At 43.3% G+C, this 21,181-nt stretch overlaps 1 protein-coding gene across 1 annotated transcript in view; it reads right to left on the reverse strand.

The window, feature by feature from the left end:
• ABCA4 (ATP binding cassette subfamily A member 4) overlaps positions 1–11,044 on the reverse strand; it is a 129,286-nt gene extending 118,242 nt beyond the window's left edge. The window contains exons 1-4 of the mRNA XM_063132547.1: positions 10,979–11,044; positions 8,039–8,132; positions 5,768–5,909; positions 2,294–2,430 (exon numbers count right to left, since the gene is read on the reverse strand). Of these exons, the coding sequence (XP_062988617.1) occupies positions 2,294–2,430; positions 5,768–5,909; positions 8,039–8,132; positions 10,979–11,044 (439 nt within the window). The remainder of the gene's footprint in view (positions 1–2,293; positions 2,431–5,767; positions 5,910–8,038; positions 8,133–10,978) is intronic.
• Between the last annotated feature and the right edge of the window lie 10,137 nt (positions 11,045–21,181).

A 21,181-nucleotide genomic window follows, 5' to 3' on the forward strand; every position in this document is an offset into this window, starting at 1 on the left:
CTTTCTTCAGTTCACCTCCCAAAGACAGTTGCAGTCGCTTTAGATGCTGCATTGTAGGGAGTCCTGAATCCCTCCAATTAGTTTCTCATGACCAGGGATGGATTAATCATTATGCTAAGTAAGCTACAGAGTAGACCTCTTCCCAATCAAGCTGGAGCACCTGCTGTGGCCTAATTATCATGACATTTTCCTGTGGCTGCTCCTTGCCAATCTTCAAATTTTCCACAGTTCGGAACATTGCACCTGTTCCCCCCATCAGGCAAAAGAGAAGTGGCCACAACCTCAATAGGAATATGGATAAGAATCAGTGCATGCATCATTTTCTTCACCTGATAGTTGCAGCATCAAGTGATGGCTTGCATATATGGAGCAGCCATTACAAATGAAGTATCACAGACAGAGTTTTCCTATCACCATTCAACAGAAGCGGTTCCTATGTACACCTACAAGCAGTGGTGTAGTGGAGGTGGAATGTAAAGGGGGCACAGTTCTGGGACAGAGTGATGACCTACAGGATCAGAGGCAGTAAGATTGTATACACCAGTTGCTGGGGAACATGGGTGGGAGGGTGCTGTTGCACTGTGCCCTGCTTGTGGGTCCCTGGTTGACAATTGGTTGGCCACTGTGTGATCAGAGTGCTGGACTAGAAGGACTGATCCAGTTCTTATGTTCTTATGATGTCATTTGCCTGAGCCTCCAGTATAATTGACACAATCTCCTTGGTCTGGCAAGTGAATGGGGTGATAATGAGGCTTTCAAGTTCTATTACCTTATTTCTTTGATTCTAAGATGCACTTTTTTCCCCATATAAACATCCCTAAAAATGGGGTGTGTCTTAGAATCGCGGGTGTGTCTTAGGGTTTTTTCTTTCTTTTGGTGGTACTGAAATTAGTGTGCGTCTTACAATCGATGGTGTCTTACAATCGAAGAAATATGGTAGTATTTGTGACAGGTTGGCCTGGTTCGGATGACATATTAGGCAATGGGGGGGGGAAGAGGCAACTAACGGTTCATTATTTTTCTGGTACTCCCCACACGACATGTTGCCCCTCCCCCCGTTGCATGGCTGAAAGTCCCAGCATCCTTCTGGGCTGCTGGTGCTCCTTGCTCAGTCCTCCCAGCCCTATCCCATCATGCATTGAAAGTTCTATCAGCTGTACAGGAGTGACCAGGGTGCTTTCGGTCTCTCCTGCTGGAGAACTCTATGACTTTCTGGAATAGGGCACTCGATGGGGGAGACTACACAATGGAGCCCACCACACAACATTTTAATCAATGGAACAGCCCTTTGTTTTCCCCCGTTGTTTAAATCAACAAAATAATGTACTGTGAGTTGTGTGTCCATTGTGTGTCATCGTCCCCCTGACACAATAATCAACACAACGGACGGTTGCCTCTCCCCACCCACCCTGGACTGGTTGATTATCTCGTGTTGTCTGAACCAGGCCATTATATGCTAATTGGTCACCAGCAGCTGCGAATTAGAGTCCAGCAACATCTGGAGGGCTTGATCTAAATGGTGGACTCAAACAAACCCTGCTGCAGTCTACACAGTTTAGAGCTGAGTTCACTCTGTGTGTTAGTGCTCGGTTGTAGCAGGCTGTGAAGCAAAAAAGGAGAGAAAGCAGAAGTCCCAGCAGGATTGCACCCAGGGCTAGATGGTGTGTTGGGAATGATGAAGTGAAGTCTGTCTGAATTTTGGAAAGAGAGGGGGATGAAAAAGAATGGGGCTTGATAGGAGGCCAAGAGGTAGGCAAGAATATGTGGAATGCAAGCAGGTGCGAATGGAGCAGGCAAGTAGCCAGATTCTCAACTAGCTAAACTGCATGCTATGTGCAAGATGTAGCCTGCAAGTGATCCTTGCTTTTATTTTACTTCAAAGTAAAGATCCAGATTGGCACCACTTTGCTGGTGTAGGGGAGGATTAAATCTTCCCACTCAACCTGCCATAAATTCGTTCTTTGCACACACACACACACAAAAAAGGGAATTTGGGTCTAAAAAAAGGGAATTTGTTTTAAAAACTCTACCTGCACTTGGTGGTCCTGATCCAGATCCTCCTACTCTAAGGTAAAAAAAAAGAAAGCGTGGATCAGTGGCACATGACACACTTAACGCCATGTGTCGTTTATGCCAAACAGACCTGAAGAATCATACCAGGAAGACCCAGACCTGACTATCAGAGAGGTAAAAATTATTTGAATGCTGGTTTACTTATGTTGCAAAGGTATGGTTGTCACTTATGTTTAGAGGGAGAAAATAAAAAGACAAGAGACCAGAACTGATAAATCACCTGCAATCCTTTCAGGATTCGTCCTCATGGTTTCCATAAACTGGGTGATGGTGCGCAATTCTTCCCAGAGTCTGCCCAGTTCTGTTTCATGGCTTTCCAGCAATAGTTCTTGAGCATCTTGGTATACTCTTGCTAAACTGAAAATGTATGTGTGGGGTGGGGAAGGTGAGGGACAAATACTAGTTAGCATTCATTGCTATATTTTCCATAATGTCCTCTCTCAGCAGCTATGTCTGTGAGGCATTGGGAGAATAATGATGATGATGGTGATGATGGTGGTAATAATAATAATATAAATATATATTTCTTACCCGCCTCTCTGATTGGATCGAGGCGGGGAACAACAGCAAGCATAAAATACATAAAATACTGATTAAAAACATAGCAGACACTGTTTTAAAAAAGCATCCTAAAAGCATACTAAAAGCATCCTAAAATTCCACTGGAAAGAGCATTTGGGCACAATCCTATGCATGATTAGACAGAAAAAGGACCTACAATCCCCAGCATAGCTGGCTTGAGCATGCTGTGAGTAAGACTTTTTTTTTCCTGTTTAAACATGCATAGGATTTCATCCTAAGCGAAACAGCCGTTCAACCAAAACCAGCGAGAAGCAGGGGCCACCACTGCTCAGGCGCTGAGTTGGGAGGATGGGAACGGCTGGGGAAGTGGGTTCAGTGGGGCATTTGCCCCCAGCTAGAGTGGCCGCGCAGATGTCACCCCCAAAAAGGAAGTGGATCTCCAAAAAGAGGATAAAAGAGGACATCGATTTGCATAACATTTACCTATACAAATTTATGTAGGTACAAATTTAGAAATAATTACTGTACCTTAAATAGAAGTGCAATACATCTCCCCATAGAGGAGATGACTGACAATATGACCTGTGAGCCTATTCAGACTGGTGCTAAGTGTGGCTGGGCAGCTTCAAGGCCCCTGCTTTGCTCTCCCTTCTTACGTCCTTTATCATCATCATCATTATCATCATCATCCCGCCTTTTCCCCCAGTCCTGGGACTCAAGGCGGTTTACAAGATTAAAACATGTACCATTAAAACATATAAATACAAATTACAAAAGTTAAAATAGAATTAATCCTACAGTAAAATTAAAAGCATGTTAAAAAAAATTAAAACTGTAACACGTTAAAACGGGGTGATCCAATACATTAACACAGGTCCAGTATAGTTCCAAAAGCCTGCTGAAACAAAAAAGGGTTTTGCCTGCCTCCAAAACTGTAGCACAGAGGGAGCTAGCCTAGCCTAGGCTTTAAACCAGACTAGGGTCTTAGCTAGACCTAAGGTTTATCCCGGGATTGTCCCGGGGTCGTCCCTGCCTGCTCCCGGGATCCCCTGTATGTCATTTACATGAACAGGCATGGACCCGGGACAATCCCGGGATAAACCTTAGGTCTAGCTAAGGCCTTGGAATGGACACCTATTCAAATAGAGGGTATACCTACAAACAGATTACTGCCTTCTGCTTGCTCTCCAAAGCAGAGCATTGTCCTCTGTAAAGTAGGACACTTGGCCACCCTACATGTTGCTCCCTAAGGTGGCCACCTCATCCTGCCTAATAGTGGAGTTGGCCCTATGCCTAGCCATAATTAAGTGACAGGAGGGCTTTTCTCCCCTCTGTCTCCCACACAGGTCCCTCTCCCTTTTATTTTTATCTGTGCCGGAATGTAGTGTTATGTTGTTAACATTTAATTATGGCCAGCTTTAAACCAGAGTTACCACTTAGGGCGTAAAGCTGGTTTGCAGTCTCCAATTATTTTATTTATTTATTTTTTATTACATTTATATCCCACTTTTTTTCCTCCAAGGAACTCAAGGTGGCATAATCTTCCTCCTCTCCATTTATCCTCAAAACAACAACCCTGTGAGTTAGGTTGGGCTGAGAGTCTGTGACTGGCCCAAAGTCACCCAGTGGGTTTCCATGGCTGAGTCCAACATTCCAGCCACTACACCACACTGGCTTAGCTTCAACTTTGATACAGATATAATGCTACACAATTATTAATAGTGGTGAGAAAGGACAGGAGGAAGGAAGTGGAAGGAGAGGAAGCCCGTAAGGTCACTGGCCATTCCTGCTCTCTAAATCAACTGAGACAAAAGCACTACTATGTTCAGCTCACACTGGGAAGGATTATGCTACAGCTGTAGCAGCAACTCCCCAAATAACTAAAAAAATCTCTTTAAAATTGGGATGACACGATCTCTGGACTGGATACATTGATAGCTATGCTCATTTGGAACCACTACTGGGCCCTGTCTTGATGAGGGGAAAGCCCTGGGGTGGATCTGCAGTGGCTCTAGGTCATTTATATGATGCAGCAGCCATTGTGGAGCCATCCCAGGGCTTTCCCTTGAAGCTCCAAATTAAAATTTGGGGACTTACCCTGATTTTTTTCTACGAGGCTACGACGGCACCTGCTGTCTGTTGCCTTGCTCCGGAGCTGCTTTGGAGGCATGTCTGGGCAGATAGCGAACCCTGATTGGTCGCCACCTGCCTAGACAGTGGGGAGGGCCAGTGAGCCGAATGGCTGCTGGCCCACCTCTGTGCTTGTTCAGCTTGGGGAGAAGCCGGAAAAAAAGTTAAACAAAAAAACTGGGATGTGAGGAGGCCTGGGTGCCCTGGTACACAGGCACTCCTCCTCGCGTGCAACCCCCCCCCGCTCCTTCGTGTGGGGACAACCCCACAGGACGACAAACGTGGGGGTTAGAGGGCACTTGGTGCCAATGCACCGTCGTCAAGATAGCCCCCTGGACTCAAGGCCATAGAAGGTGGCTCCTTTCTTTCCCTGCCCCTGCTTTGTCTTGAGGGTATAGGGCAGCCTCCCCCAACCTGGTACCCTCTAGGCATGCTGGACTGCAGCTACTATCTTCTGCAGCTGGCATGGTGAGAGTTGCAGTGCAACACCTCTAGAGGGCAGCGGTTTGGAGAAGGCTGGTACAGGGTTTACTCTTCCATTTCACCCGTCTTTAACAACACTGTTCCACTGCAATTTGTTTAAGAAGCAGGAAGGGGGACGCCTGAGAAGACAACAGATACATCATCAGGTAAATTATTGAAAAGGCAAAAAGTAATGTCTGAAAAGCAACAAACATATCATCATAAAACAACAACAATGGTATTGTTATGAAAACTCTGGGTCAACATCTGGGGGGAAAATGGGAGTCCAACGTTTAGGAAAAGCATCACCTGGATTCTCAGAAATAAATAAATGAACACATGGTATCAATAGAGCATGGAAGCATCTTAATGGGTGGCAAGGTTCAGACACACATACCAAGCAAGCTCTACTTTGCCGTTATTTAGCAATTTTTGCATACCACAAAATTAGCCCACAGCCTGGAATTGTTTGGGCTCTTTTCGTGCAGGACTATGGCAGATATAACATATGTAAGATCAAAAAATAATGTGGCAGCCTTTGTTCCTCCACCCCAAGAAACAAGAGGTGTTCTTTGCTTACATGGAATTATTGTAGTTGGACACAACACCAGGGGACTCTCCACTGGTAGGACTTTTGAAACAAGGATTGTTCATGTTACAGAAGATGCCCTGTAACCATGGCAGAGTTCCTGCAGAGGGCATGGCCTTATTTGGGAAATGACCTTGATATCAGAAACAAAAAGCAAAAAATGAAACATTAACATTAGTAGCCCAAAATGCTTCGGATGAAGACTTATCATTTCTATAAAGAGCTTTAACAGAGGAAGAGAAGAGCATATGAGGTCATCACCGTCTTTCTAATTTAACAAAGTCATCATGGGTTTATAAGTTAACGCTGATTCACACAACCTGTTTGGTGAGTTAGTTTTCTTCCTGCATGTCAAATGCCAGCATGCCAGAGAAAAGTGTTTTAACATAAGTTTCTCTGCCACAATGTGCTTTATTTTAACACAGACTTCAATAAAATTAATACCCCTTTAATTTCAGTAGGAGCATAATTAAAGTCAATACTGAATGGTTGTGAGATCTGACTTAAATTTTGGCGGGAGGAGAAATATCCCAGAGTTTTTCTAAATTATATTTTCTTGCAAAAATTCAAATGCATATTATCTAAATTTGAATATTTTGTTTAGCATTAACAATTAGGGATTGTGTTGGATTTAAGACCTTCAGGGTAAATAGATGTGGATATAAAAGTATTGAATTTTCTAAGTTGATATTTAACATGAATGCCTTCAATTCATGAGTGAGTTTCAAAAGTGAAATTTGAAAAATAAAACGCATAGCCATGAATTTGAAATGTGTGCATAATAATAATAATAATAATAATAATAATAATAATAATATCAACAATATAATATTCATATTAGAGCAGTTTGGGAAATAGTACTTTAAATAGATAAAGACCAGATGAATGTTAACTTTCACAAATAATGAAAAATTATTATTACATGATGAAAAATCCAGACCAATCTCTCTTTCCCTTTTATAAAAATATGTATCCAAGATTGTATAGTCAGTGATTTCAGTTGGCATAGCATTTGTATAATTTGGTATATGGAAAGGAACACTTATGGTGTTGAGGGTGCAACCACACTGGTAGAGCAGGAAGAGCCAGGTGTAGGAGGAAAGAGCAACACAAATCACTAATCCTTACCTACTAGTATAAAATTATATAATATAACAATATAGTATAACATTATACAGTATAATAATATATAACTCACATTCATCACTAAATCCCAGTAAAGTAACATTATCTAATATCTAATTTCCAACACACACACACACAGAGTACCTGACTTTCTAGTAAACATTTGTTCCTGAGGGTACTACATGTTATGGGAAGATTCATGGGCTCCATCAACACTAACGAATAGTTGGTGAAAAACACACACCATGTGCTGCAATATCATAACCTTAGTATTTCCTCAAATTTCACATGCAGCAGCCAATGAAGGAGAGCGAGAGTAAAGTGACGTCTTTTCTGTGGTGGCCCCACATCTCTGGAATCAATTTCCATCATGGATTCATCATACTTGTTATTTGCAGAGCTTCAGGAAGGCTCTGAGGGTTCACTTGTTTCTGCTGAACTTTTCATACTCTAGTCTGCTGTTATCTGGTTTTATGGTGTTTTATAGTAATGTATTATTTATTTATTTATTTATTTCATTTTTATACTACCCAATAGCCGAAGCTCTCTGGGCTGTTCACAAAAATTAAAAACAACAAAAATACAAAATACAGTATAAAAAGTTAAATGTATTGAATATTTATGTATTGATTTTCGATCTGTTTTTCTATATTTTTGTATTTTTATCTTGCACACCTCATTGAGAAGGTTGTCTTCTTAAAAGTGGGCTAAAATCATTTTAAGTAAATAAAAATAAAAATAAATATTCTAATGGTGTCACACAGGCTTTTGAACTTGGGTTAAGCAAACTAGTACCCTCCAGATATTTTGGATTACAACACCCATATTGCATGACCATTGGCCAAGCTGGTTGGGGCTGATGGGAGTTGTAGTCCAAAACCTCTAGGGTGCACCAGGTTGCCTAACCTTAAACTACACATACCTAGAAAGATACAGGTTGGCAGTATCCACACGTGCAATCTGGGCTTGAGAATTAGAGAAGCATTGGTATGTCTGTTTTCTTTCTAATATGTAAAACAGGGCTTTTTACATGTTACCAGCATGTCATGGAAACCCAGCTAGTTTTGATTTAGTTAAAATTTAAGTCTGAGGACTTTTATTTAAGTTTTTTTTTAAAGTTACAGATAAATTTCTTACATTCATGTTGGCGATAGACTGGGTTAACGTTCCTCAGCCAGACTAGGACAAAAAATAAGGACAAAGGCCATAAAAGTTCAATTAGAAGACGAAGCTGAAAAAAAGAAATAGTTGGAGGCATTATTTACATATGTAGTCTGAAAGCATTGTAACTTCCACTTAACAGGGTAGACCATCTGATAAAACATGACTCCATCATCCTGCCATACAAGAATTCTAAAAAAACAAGCAAACCCCAAACTAGAGCAAGACATAGGCAACTGAGTGGCCTCCAAATGTTTTGGACTACAACTCCCATAATCCCCAAATAGCATGGCCAATGGTCAGGATTTTTTTAAATTATTATTTATATCCTGCCTTTCCACCCAAACAAATGGCTCTCAGGGCAGCTAATAATAAAATCCAGATTAAAAACAATTAATATAAAACAAAAAAAGTAAAAATTTAAAACCAACAATAACAGAACTAAACACACCAACCAATTAAAACCCACTTAAACCATCTTATATGCCAAAGGCTTGCCTGAATAAAAACACCTCCTTCCTGGTTCCACTGACAGAACTATTTTCATCGGTAGAGTGACAGTGTTTACTGTACACTCAGCAGCACTGTACAATGTAGGAAATAGCCCTCGGTCATTGGGTCAGTTTACACGATCACAGGAAACAACCATAGCTTATTTAAGCCATGGTGGGTTTCAGTAGATGACAGCAGCCATTTTTAATATTCAATTCCCAGAAGGGGGATTGCCATGGTTTGTCTAGGTGGCAGGAGTTGTTTAAACAACCTACAAATAAACCTACAACAGCCCATGTGTCAGGAAAGTGTAAAAGGCAGAGTACAAACAGAAAGATTTTTGTCTATTCTCCAACACTCGTTGTGGGGGGTTTACTGTTCGCAGTGACTCAGACCATGAGTTGTCAGGATGGCTTGTTGCCCCCAAAATAAGCCACCCTGTGGAAAGTAGTCTAGGATCGGGCGACACAACAATCCTTGATGGATTGTCGTGTCTTACAAACCCACTCATAGAGGTTGCTTTTGTATAAATTGTTGTTTTGGAATGTACTGACTCTGACCTCAAAGGGGGGACTCTTTTGCTGCAGAAACAGCTAGAAAGCGTCCAGATTTCTGGAAGATCGACACGACCCATGGATAGAGTTGGGATCTGAGGACGCTGAGGGGATATAAGGGGCCTCTGCCAGAATCAGCTGCATCGTCGGAGAATCCATGGCTTCTAGAGCTTTTCTCCGCAGAATCTCCCCAACCAATCAGTCCCAGAAGGCTTAAGTGATACGGCCTTCTTACATATCTCTTTTGCTGCAGATACAGCTAGAGAGCGTCCAGTGTTTGAAGATCGGAATGACCTATGGTTAGAGTCAGGGTCCGAGGACGCTGAGGGGACATAGGTTGAGGAGCCTCCGCCATGAGTGGCTGCATCAATTGCTTTGAAGAATCTGTGGCTTCTAGGGAATTTCTCCTCAGAATCGCCCCAAGCGATCAGTCCCAGAAGGCTTAAGTGATCCGGACTTCTTAGATATCTCTTTTGCTGCAGATACAGCTAGAGAGCGTCCAGTGTTTGAAGATCGGAATGACCCATGATTAGAGTCAGGGTCTGAGGATGCTGAGGGGACATAAGTTGAGGAACCTCTGCCATGAGTGGCTGCATCAATTGCTTTGGAGAATCTGTAGCTTCTAGAGCATTTCTCCTCAGAATCGCCATTACGCGATTAGCCCTCAGAAGGCTTAAGTGTCATGAATCTCATTCAGTGGCAACAGGTCTCGATGATGCAAGCCTCTCCCAAACAATTCAGAGAGAATATCTGTTTGTTGGGGAAACTTGCTGCCACATTCAACACATTTTCTGGGGGGGAAAGCCTTAACAGCTGTTTGAGCCCTCCCTGATGCGATCGCAGATTACTGGAGGGTAAAATAGTGAAAAATACTAACAATAATAAATAAAGACTTAACAAACACTGAAAACAAACTAAAAAGAACTAAAAACCACAGCACTTTAAGCTTTCTCCTCATGAGAAAGACAGAAGTTCCCAATGAGACATCCTTTCAGCAAGGCAGTTGAAAGAGAACTGAGAAGTGTGGGAACCCAGGGTCAGTGGATGGTGGTGGAGGGGTTCCTGCCAAAAACGTTTGCCTCAGCTGTAGAAGTTTCCGAAACGAACTCCACGCAGGCGCAGAGTCCATATGTGTGATGCACAGAGACCACAAAGAAGAAATGTGCGTTTCCTCTCATTTCAGCTTGCCCCTGAAGGGCTAAATCACTCTTGTGCAAGGGCTGGGGGTTGCTTGGGCAATGCAATTGGTGGAACAGAAGCGAATCGGTGGAGATATAAGTGCCCCACTAGATTCTGCCCATTGAATTCTAAGTCACCTTCAGGGCCCTATTTGGTCTGAAAGGCGATACATACATTTTTAAGTAAATGAAAAATAAACTAACAAACGTATTGTGTGCTTTGGACTTGCGTAACAAGGTCCTGTCCTGTGAAGAACTGAATCTCGTGAAGAGTGATTCAAGTATTTTGGACAGTGGCTTCCTGTAGCAAAAGTCGACTGTTATTTTTATCTTCACAGGACTCCATTCTATTGGATTCACATCTAAGATTAGCTGGACCTCAATAGGAAATGAATCCTATTTTCCTTGTTAGTGGCGGATAGGGTTCTGTGTATTAACTCTTAATCCTTGTGGAGGTTTTTAATGACCGAACAATCCAATATACTGAGGTGTTGTTGTTTTTTGTCAGATACTCAACATAATGAATTCAATTCCACTCTGCAAAAATAGCTTTTGTCTAATCATTAAACAATACTGCAGCATTATTGTATACTTAAAAGCCTGTGAAATATATCATTTGAGCAAATTCACTGTACTTCTCACAGTGAATTTAAGCGCACCCACATATACACACACACACATGAAGGACTTACCTTCTGCCGTTTCCGAAGTATCCAATTTTTCCATAGCAGAAGACTGACCTGTCGGAGGAAACTCATTCTTCTTGTGCATTCGCAGCATCCCAGAGATGGAGAATACAAATCCTATGCAATTATCTTCTCACACACAGCTGAATCCTGAAAAAAAAAAAAAGAACAAGGTGTTTCTATATGGGCACAGAACTGCTCTGTGTGTGTGCGTGTGACTGGGTTCACACAATCACTTAGGGAAAATAAGCCATTGTGGCGATTGCAAGCCACCTAATTAGCATAATTATCCTCTCCAGGCCCACTGCGGCAACTGCTTCACTCTGCCTATTGAGTGGGCCGGCCCTACAGTATATAATACTCAGCCATCTTACTTCAAGTAGCTGCAGAAATCTACGGTGGGTACTTGTTCTTGTAGTTCGTCAGGAAGGAATTTACTCTCAACTGGACTAGGGAAATCCCATGCACCAAAAGTTGGCTCCTATGAATTAGAATTCTCTCCCCTCAGCTATGTGCAGGTATGTGCTGCCTCTTAAAAGTGTTTATTTATTTATTTATTTATTTATTTATTTATTAATTACATTTTTATACCACCCAATAGCCGAAGCTCTCTGGGCAGTTCACAAGTGTTAAGTATTCCACCCCCCCACCCGTTCTTGTCCTGTAGTTAGTTATTCCTTATCTCTATTAATGATTACATTTGTAATGCTCATGTTGACAAAGTCATCCTTAGTAGTGTTTGTCCTAGGGGTTGTCTATATGAGGGGCAAGCCCTGGGGTAGCTCCACAGTGGCGCTTGGTCATTTATATGATGCAGCAGCCATTGCAGAGCCACCCCAGGACTTTCCCCTCAAGCCCCAAATTTAAAAAGTCAGGGACTTATCCCAACCTTTTTCTGTGGAGTAAGGCGACAATGGTGCATCTCCATCTGTTGCCTTGCTCCGAACTTGCAGTGGAGGCATGTTCCAGCCTATGGTGATCCCTGATTGGTCAGCATCGGCCAGACAGGGAGGAGTAGGGCCAGTGAGCCGAATGGCTGCTGGAACACCTCTGTGCGTCTCAGGGGAGAAGGCGGAATGCATATTGAAGTCTTCCCCCAACTGTACTGAATACCACACAAGGTAATGGGGGGACAGGGGGTGAGACTAGGAAGGGCCGTGCCGAGGCACAGCGGCGCTCCTGTGGTGGCACAGCAGAGTGACTCCTCCCTCTCCTCCCATGGTTACAAACCCCATGCTTGCTCCTTGGCATGGGGACAAGCGCAAGCGTGGGGTTTTGGGGGCTCGTGGCGCCAATGCACCATCATCAAGACAGCCCCCTGGGCTTACATAGATACAAATAAAATCAAAGCAAAATAATAATAATAATAATAATAATAATAATAATAATAATGGCTACTCCTGGATATGATTTATTAGATGTCTTAAAACTAGTTACTCATTTGAAATAGCACAGATCCTGAAACAATTAGGGTGCAATCCTATGTATATTTAGACAGAAAGAAGTCCTATAACTCCCAGCATCCCAGCTGGCCATGCTGGCTTGTGTGCTGGGAGTTACAGGACTTCTTTCTGTCCTGTGGGCCTCTATCCTTCTACTGTGGGCCTCTACCTGTCTACTGCTATCTACTGCTTTGTGGCCCCGATGTTTAGAGTATTTCCATGAACTGTTTCTTTGGCAGAGGGGAAGGCATGGCTCAGTGATATAGCCTGTAGAAGATCCCAGGTACCATTCCTGGCATCTCCAGGGAAAGACCCTTGTCTGAAAAAGCCTCTGCTGCTCATTGTCGAAAATCAGACAAGATGCTTATTTCATTACAATGTATGTATCTTGGGGCTTGCTTGTGGACCATATAAAACAAGGGAAATAGTTAAAATATTGCCAGACAAAAGAATGAACCCAGATGACTTATGCACATAGACATGGTTTAAAAGTTGCCATAACTATACAGCTAATTACTGTCCTTGTGTTTGGTTTGCTCCTTCTGCCTAACATTTACTAATATGTTTGGGGATTGGAAAGCTTGTATTTGTTGTGATGAGAGACAAGTTGATTCCATCCATCCATTACTCCAGGGCCAGGACCTCCTACCATAATCAGAGGTATTAGCATTCAATTGGGGGGGAAAAGTTAGGCAAACCAGTTGCAAATTAGGTTGTTTAGAAGAGGAATTGTCATTACTCAACCCTGCATGACAAGCCACACCTATTTGAATTCCCTCTGCAACACAACTTTTAAAGGTATACTTGTCCCCATTTTGTCTAGATATTCTTCAGCTATTCATATCTGGTCCAGGATTTTTCCAACTGTCAGACCATCCACCAAAACGTGAGGTGCATCTGCTTCAATACATGAAGGCTCCAGAACAGCGTTCCATAACTTTATTTATTTATTTATTACATTTCTATACCGCCCAATAGCCGGAGCTCTCTGGGCGGCTCAAAAAACTTGGTGCACTCCTGTTGGACTACAACTCCCATAATTCCCAGCCAGCATGACCAATGTGTAGTCCAAGACTTCTGGAGGGAACCAGGTTAGTCTTAGGCCTTTGCTAGACCTAAGGTTTATCCCAGGATTGTCCCAGGGTCATCCTTGTTCATGTAAATGACCCACAGGATATCCCGGGAGCAGGCAGGAACGACCCCGGGATAAACCTTAGGTCTAGCTAAAGCCTGAGTCTGCAGTCCTAGAAAGCAGACCTTCTCGGATGGGACGCCAGATTGCCCTCCCGCTGAGCAATGAGGCATGCCAAAGCCTAGCCCCCTTCACTGATATCATCTGCCTGCCCCACCCATTTTGCCTTTCTCTAAGTAGATAGACATATAGAGTGCTGTGCCTCTCTGCATGGCGAATGGGAATTGGCCAGTGCTAGGAGGATTGGAGTGGTGCACAAAGGGCCACTTGGCCAACACCATGAGGAGTAGCTCTTCCAGGGGGGAATCCGCACGTTGTTCCGAGATCGCTTCTAAGCGACCCCAGAGCGGCGTGAAAGCGAGCGTGTAACTTGCCTTTTGAAGAGCCGACGAAGAGACGTCCTTCGCGCCGCCGCTGCCACCCAACTCCCTCCTTGCCGGCTGGGACGGAGCGCTCGGGGGAAGAAGGCGGGGTGGAGAGCTTCTTCCGCTCTCAACCCCGCCTTCTTCAGCCAAGCTCTCCTCGCTGCTTGGCGCGGAGGTCTGCGGGTGGCGGCGGCGGGAAGGACATCTCTTCGCCGGCTCTTCAAAAGGCAAGTTACATGCTCGCTTTCACGCCGCTCTGGGGTCGCTTAGAAGCGATCTCAGAACGATGTGCGGATTCCCCCCAGGCGCCAGCCCAGTCATGTGCCTCCTTTGCACACCATTCGCCATTGGGACGGCGTACGATGTGCAAAGCTGAATCCTTATTGTTGCATGTGATCAGTGATAACGGGGGATTCCTTTAATCACAGAGAAGCCCGGGGAGAGACTACGAGGACAACTTTCATGAGCTAGAAAGGGAATCTCCCCTGGGCCACATTTGCTCCGCAGGCCGAAGGTGCCCTATTCCTGTTATACACACTCACCTCATGGGTCTTACATGCAAAGGATTGCATGGTTAGCAACTCAGATCTAAAGACCAGTTCAGAAAGTGTGCCTTCTCTGCTGACAGGGTGTGGCCACATCAGATTTACGGATTAGACTGAACAAAATCTTCCCTAATTAAATTATAAATCCTTTTGGAGAAGTCATGACTGGCCCTACACAGGCTGTGTTTGTGACCTACTTCTGCTCTGGGTGGGATTTCTAAGCTCAGCAGGACATGGATTTCTTTCTTTTTAATTAATGAAAGTGTAAACAAACACGCAAAACAAATGGGCACCCAAGATTCCGAGTCAGGATTTCAGCTAATTCTACAGTCGTGTGAAAAAGAAAGTACACCCTCTTGGAATTGTATGATTTTACATATCAGGACATAATAACAATCATCTGTTCCTTAGCAGGTCTAAAAATTAGGTAAATACAACCTCAGATGAACAACAGCACATGACATATTACACCGTGTCATGATTTATTTATTTAACAGAAATAAAGCCAAAATGGAGAAGCCATGTGTGAAAAAGTAAGTACACCTTATGATTCAATAGCTTGTAGAACCACCTTTAGCATCAATAACTTGAAGTAATCGTTTTCTGTATGACTTTATCAGTCTCTCACATTGTTGTGGAGGAATTTTGGCCCACTCTTCTTTACAAAGTTGCTTCAGTTCGTTGAGGTTTGAGGGCATTTGATTATGCACAGCTCTCTTAAGGTCCCACCACAGCATTAACCACAGCTTGATTCTTTTCTTTTTCAGCCATTCTGTTGTAGATTTGCTGGTGTGCTTGGGATCATTGTCCTGTTGCATGACCCAATTTCGGCCAAGCTTTAGCTGTCGGACAGAAGGCCTCACATTTGACTCTAGAATACTTTGGTATGCGGAGGAGTTCATGATCAACTCAATGACTGCAAGGTTCCTAGGTCCTGTGGCTGCAAAACAAGCCCAAATCATCATCCCTCCACCACCGTGCTTGACAGTTGGTATGAGGTGTTTGTGCTGATATGCTGTGTTTGTTTTTCGCCAAACGTGGCGCTGTGCATTATGGCCAAACATCTCCACTTTGGTCTCGTCTCTCTGGAACATTGTTCCAGAAGTCTTGTGGTTAGTTCAGATGCAATTTTGCAAACCTAAGCTGTGCTGCCACGTTCTTTTTAGAGAGAAGAGGCTTTCTCCTGACAACCCTTCCAAACAAACCATACTTGTTCAGTCTAATTGTACTGTCATGAACTTTAACATTTAACATGCTCACTGACACCTATAGAGTCTGAGATGTAACTCTTGGTTTTTTTCAATTTCTCTGAGCATTGCACGGTCTGACCTTCGGGTGATTTTGCTGGGACGTCCTCTCCTGGGAAGATTGGCAACAGTCTTGAATGTTTTCCACTTTTGAATCATCTTTCTCACTGTAGAATGATGGACTTTAAATTGTTTGGAAATGGCCTTATAACCCTTCCCAGATTGATGGGCAGCAGCAATTGCTTCTCTAAGATCATTGCTGATGTCTTTCCTCCTTGGCATTGTGTTAACACACACCTGGATGCTCCAGACCAGCAAACTGAAAAAACTTTGGCTTTTATAGAGGTGGTCATACTTGCTGATGATCAATTAATTACGGGCATTTGGTTGGCAGCACCTGTCTGCTACTTAGCATCTTAATTCCTATGGAAGCAGTAAGGGTGTACTTACTTTTTCACACATGGCTTCTCCATTTTGGCTTTATTTCTGTTAAATAAATCATGACACAGTGTAATATGTCATGTGTTGTTGTTCATCTGAGGTTGTATTTATCTAATTCTTAGACCTGCTAAGGAACAGATGATTGTTATTATGTCCTGATATGTAAAATCATACAATTCCAAGAGGGTGTACTTTCTTTTTCACATGACTGTATTTTAAGGGTGCTAATCACACATTTGGAAGCTCAGAAAGCATGCTTTATGGATAAGTTACATTTTATTTTATTTATGTGCATGTTCCCAGGATGTTTCTGTAGCTGTGTCAACAATCTAATGTGACCAAAATGTGAACCCATGGTAGTCTGTGCTCTAGTTATTATTTTTTAATGGGCCTGTTCAGACAATATGCTAAGCCATGCTTAGGCCACTAACCCTTTTGCAGTACACGGTTAGTGAGCATGTTTAAACCATGGTTATGTAGCCACCATGGTTAGGAATGGTTCACATGACACACAAAGCCATAATGTTTAGCTCAAAATGCTTAACCACCGTGGCTTAGTGTGTCATCTTGAACAGGGTCAAAGAGTTCTATTGAACAAAGTCATGCTAGACGCTAGGCACTCTGTACGAATTGGATCTCATAGTTTCTGCAATATACGGGCTTTCCAGCACACCCTTCACCCATTATAACAACAGGCATTTTGCTATTATATGTTACGGGTTTCCTATTAAATTTTCAGTAGGACTATCAACGTTTCAAAATCTGGTTAAAGGCCCATATTTGACAAAAGAGCATTAATAGGCCAGTAATGTGTTTCCATGGAATCTATTGTTAAGCTAATGCCCTTAAGTTTTTTTTAATGGCAAGGAAACACCTGAAGGTGGACAAACGGCAGACCTCCCCTTGCCTGCATCCAGCTAGGGTTAATGTAATCTAAGGGTGTTTCCAAATGGAGAGCACCTAGCTCAGAAGGCATTGATGCAGGTATTCCAACTTTTTCTCCTTAATAGATTTTCTGTGTTAAGAACGATGGTAGAAGTGGTGGGAAAACTTGTGACCCCCCTGTCAAATTTATCTGGACTGCCTGTAAAATCTCATGAATGGGGCAGTGAGAGAATAACCTCCCCATAGAGCTGTGAATGGTGCCAACATTGCAATCTTTTCAGCACCACATCAAAACCTTTTTATTTGTCTTGCCTTTCTAATGGGTCAGTATGATCTGTCTGTACTGTATTTGCATCTCTCTCGCGCGCTTTTGGTCTTATGATGATGATATATGGTTTACGTCGCATATTTTATGAAGATGTTGATCTTGCTCTTGTACAGCACCCTGATATTCATCAGGATGAAGGGCATTTTAGAAATATTTTTAAATTAATACATTTTCTCCTGGGAATACACCTGAATGGAAGAGCCCCATCCTACATGTGCATCCATAGATGTGACTTGATAGTGTGGAGTGCCTATTTGATCCCACAATTGCTTTAAACCAGGAGAGGGCAACTTGTGGCCCTCTAGATGTTTTGGTCTAGGCAAGCTAGGGCTGATGGGAGTTGTAGCCCAAAACATCTGGAGGGCCACAATTTGCCCACCCCTGCTTTAAACCATCTACTGGTACACAGAAAGAACCCTAGACAGGGGAAAGGGTGAGAAATAGATGAATATAGTCCCAAAATAACAATTTATACTAAAGCAACCTCTATGACTAGGTTTGGATAACATGACGACCCATCATAGGTAACACACTACGATGGATTGTCGTGTCATCTGAACCACAAATGTTTCTTGCAGGATGGTTTATTTGGGGGCAAAAAGCTACTCTGACAACCCATGGCTTGTTCAGCCCACGATGGGTTGTTGGGTCATCTAAACCCAGAAATAGAAGTTGCTTTTGTATAAATGGTCTCAGAACCACAGTAACTGCAACAATAAGTGCTCTGAAAAGGAGCCATGAAAAGGTGGGGGGCAGAACTCAGATTTCCCATTTCTGGAGTAGTTAGAGTAGTAAAAAGGTAGAGGACCCTGGGAACTTAAAATCCAGAGGATCACATTGCTAACTGGGAGATTTTGCCCCTTTTTGGTTCACCTACTTCTGCCACTCTCCCCCCTTTACTAGTGCTTTTCCATTGACAGCTCAGCAAAACGTTCCTTGAAACTGGGTGAAAATTAGCCTATATGTAGTATCCCTTGTCAATGTCCATGTGTGTTACCTACTACACTTAGGTGTGCCCTTTGATAGCTAAAACTTACAAGGAAATTGACCAGACAAGATTACACATATTGGACAGATGTAAGAGTGCACTGGCACACTTGCAAAAGATCGACAATTAAAAAACAAAAAACATTAAAAAAATTACGATCTCATTTGCGCAAATTTCTGGGGTGGAAAAAAAGTCCCCATTTGTATGCGCTACATTCCAGTCATCAACATCTCTTTTAGTGTAAACTGTTAGGGAAAATGCTTCTAATACTCTTCTAGCTTTCTTCCTCATGTGCTAGCCCCAAAGCGTCATCTCTACTCTTCGATATGCTAAGAGGGATGGGCATATCTGGGACAGTATGATCTCTTTCCCATTGACAGATCAGTTGTGTCTTAATGGGTCAAAGCAGGCCTCCCAGTCAAAGAATGAGGGCCCTGCAATACTGCACTTGAGGCTTGAATTACACAGATGTATGGGATGGCACAGTTAATCAGATAAGCATAGTAGTGACAGTCCATGGTGGTAAAGAGAGGATATCTAAGATAGGCATCTATCATGGCCATAAATTAGGAACCAGAAACCTCAGGCCTAGAGGCCACATCTGGCCCTTCTGGGTACTATGTCCCTCTTGGGGTTCTTCAGGTGGCCCCGCCTCCTTCCCCTGGCCTCACCCCTTTCTCCCCCAATCACAGAGGGTGCAGTTGCACCTGTGTCCTGCTTGTGGGTCCCTGGTCAATGGTTGGTTGGCCACTGTGTGAAGGGAGTGTTGGACTAGATTGACCTTTGTTCTAATCCCTCATGGTTCTTATGTTGTTCTTATGATAGTTTGGTTTCCCAGCTTTTGTATGTTTTTCCCCCCATTCTAAAAGGTTGAAATGTTTCTCCTAAAGCTTAGTTATTGGCAATAGGAGCTTTAAGTTAAAATATGCTGGGCTTTTTTTGTATTTTGTAGGGGTGTGCATGGACCCCCCCCCCCGATCCGCTTCTCTTCCAGATCCGCAACTTCCAGATCGGGTCCGCTCCGTTCCACTCCGCTCCGCGTAAAGTCCGCTCCGGTTCACTGCGAAGCTCCGGATCTGGATTGGAGCTCCGCTTTTTCCTCCCATAGGCTTGCATTGAAATCCAAAAAAGCCTACAACTTTTTTTCTGTTAACGTTAGAAACCTCAAATTCAGCACCATGACACCTCATGCACATATACGCATGCATGACAAGACTCAATCCAATCCAAACCTTCCCTGATTTTTGGGGAATTTTTGAAAATTGGACACCCCATTTTCAGACATGGGCTTTTCTCCGACATTTTGACAGATAAAAACTTGGAAGCAGGCACATCCACATTCATGGCAAGTTTCAAGCAAATTCCATCATCCCCTGATTTGGGGGGGGCTTTAACCTCTAACGCATCACCCCTAACCCCAATTCACGCACCCCTTTCTATATCTCCGTCAATTTTCATGTTAGAAACCTCAGGTTAGGCACCATGACACCTCATGCACGTATACACATGCATGCCAAGACTCAAGCCAATCCAAGCCTCCCCTGATTTTTTAGGAATTTTTGAAAGTCAGACACCCCAGTATCTCAGGGATTTAAAGCTGCAGACAGGGGCCGTTTCAAAGGAAATCCCAACATGCCATGAATTGGGGAGTAGACAACCCTAAATATGAATCTTCTTCCACACTTGAAAAATTGATTTGGAACTTCAAAAAGTCTAAGTGAGCACAAGAAGGACTTGTCCCCTGAGACAAAGCAAGACACACACAAACCATCCCTGCGAGGTGGTCACAGAGGAGGAGGACAGGAGGGCAGAGAGCCAGGCAGAGATATGCCATAGATCTAGTATGGGGAAGTCAGTCCCGGCAGATGCCCCACCACAGCAGCACCCCGGGGGCAAGGCAGGCAGGCAGGCAGCAGACATTTCTGGGGGCACAAGGAAATGAGCAAAGGATTGTTTCAAAGCCAGTAATGCAAACCATCCCTGTGAGGTGGGAGCAACACAGAGAGATGCCTTTTCTTTTGCATCCCATAACTAGGAGGCTAGGAGGATAAGAGTAAAGCTTTGTGATCCTTGCTTCAGAGTTGATTGACTGCACTGTGATCACAGCCATTATTAAACAACAACAACAACAATAGTAACGTTAATAATAGCAGTACTAATTAATATTAATAGCAACAACAGCAACAACAATAAGGAGTTGAACCACAATGAAAGCCTGCCTGACTTCACTGAAGAGGAAAAGCCAGGAGAGCTTGGGCTATGGGGTGTAAATATGAAATGGAATAAATAAATAAATAAATAAATAAATAAAGGAGGGGTGGAATTAAAAACAGCAGTGTTGTTGAATAAACAACAAGAAGAATTTTTTTAAAAAGGCTATGTCTGTCTTTTATCAGTAAGAGGAAAGTGGACGTGCCCAGGGGGAGGGGGATATGCCAATTTTTCACTGGCCCTAAGTAAGTACCAGTGTTTAAGAAGCTACCTGTCACTTCAACTCATGACAGGCATTAGTCTCTACTGGTTACTCTTTGAAGGGCTCTGATGACCCTCCAAGGGCAGGAGAGTGTGTGTGCACTGGGCACGTCCACATGCCCTAGGGGACCTCATCCCCTTGCACCAACGAAGGGGCACTGCTGCCCTCCTTCCCCATAGCACATGCAGCAACCGGCACAAAGGGGACGGAGTTGTTCACCAAGGTTAAGGTGGGTAGCAGTGCTGTGTTTCTGATCTGTTATTTATTTGCTTAGTATATGATTTCAGGTTGTTTGTGCATTTG

The sequence above is a fragment of the Elgaria multicarinata genome, chromosome 1 (assembly GCF_023053635.1).
Source record: "Elgaria multicarinata webbii isolate HBS135686 ecotype San Diego chromosome 1, rElgMul1.1.pri, whole genome shotgun sequence".
Taxonomy (NCBI): domain Eukaryota; kingdom Metazoa; phylum Chordata; class Lepidosauria; order Squamata; family Anguidae; genus Elgaria; species Elgaria multicarinata.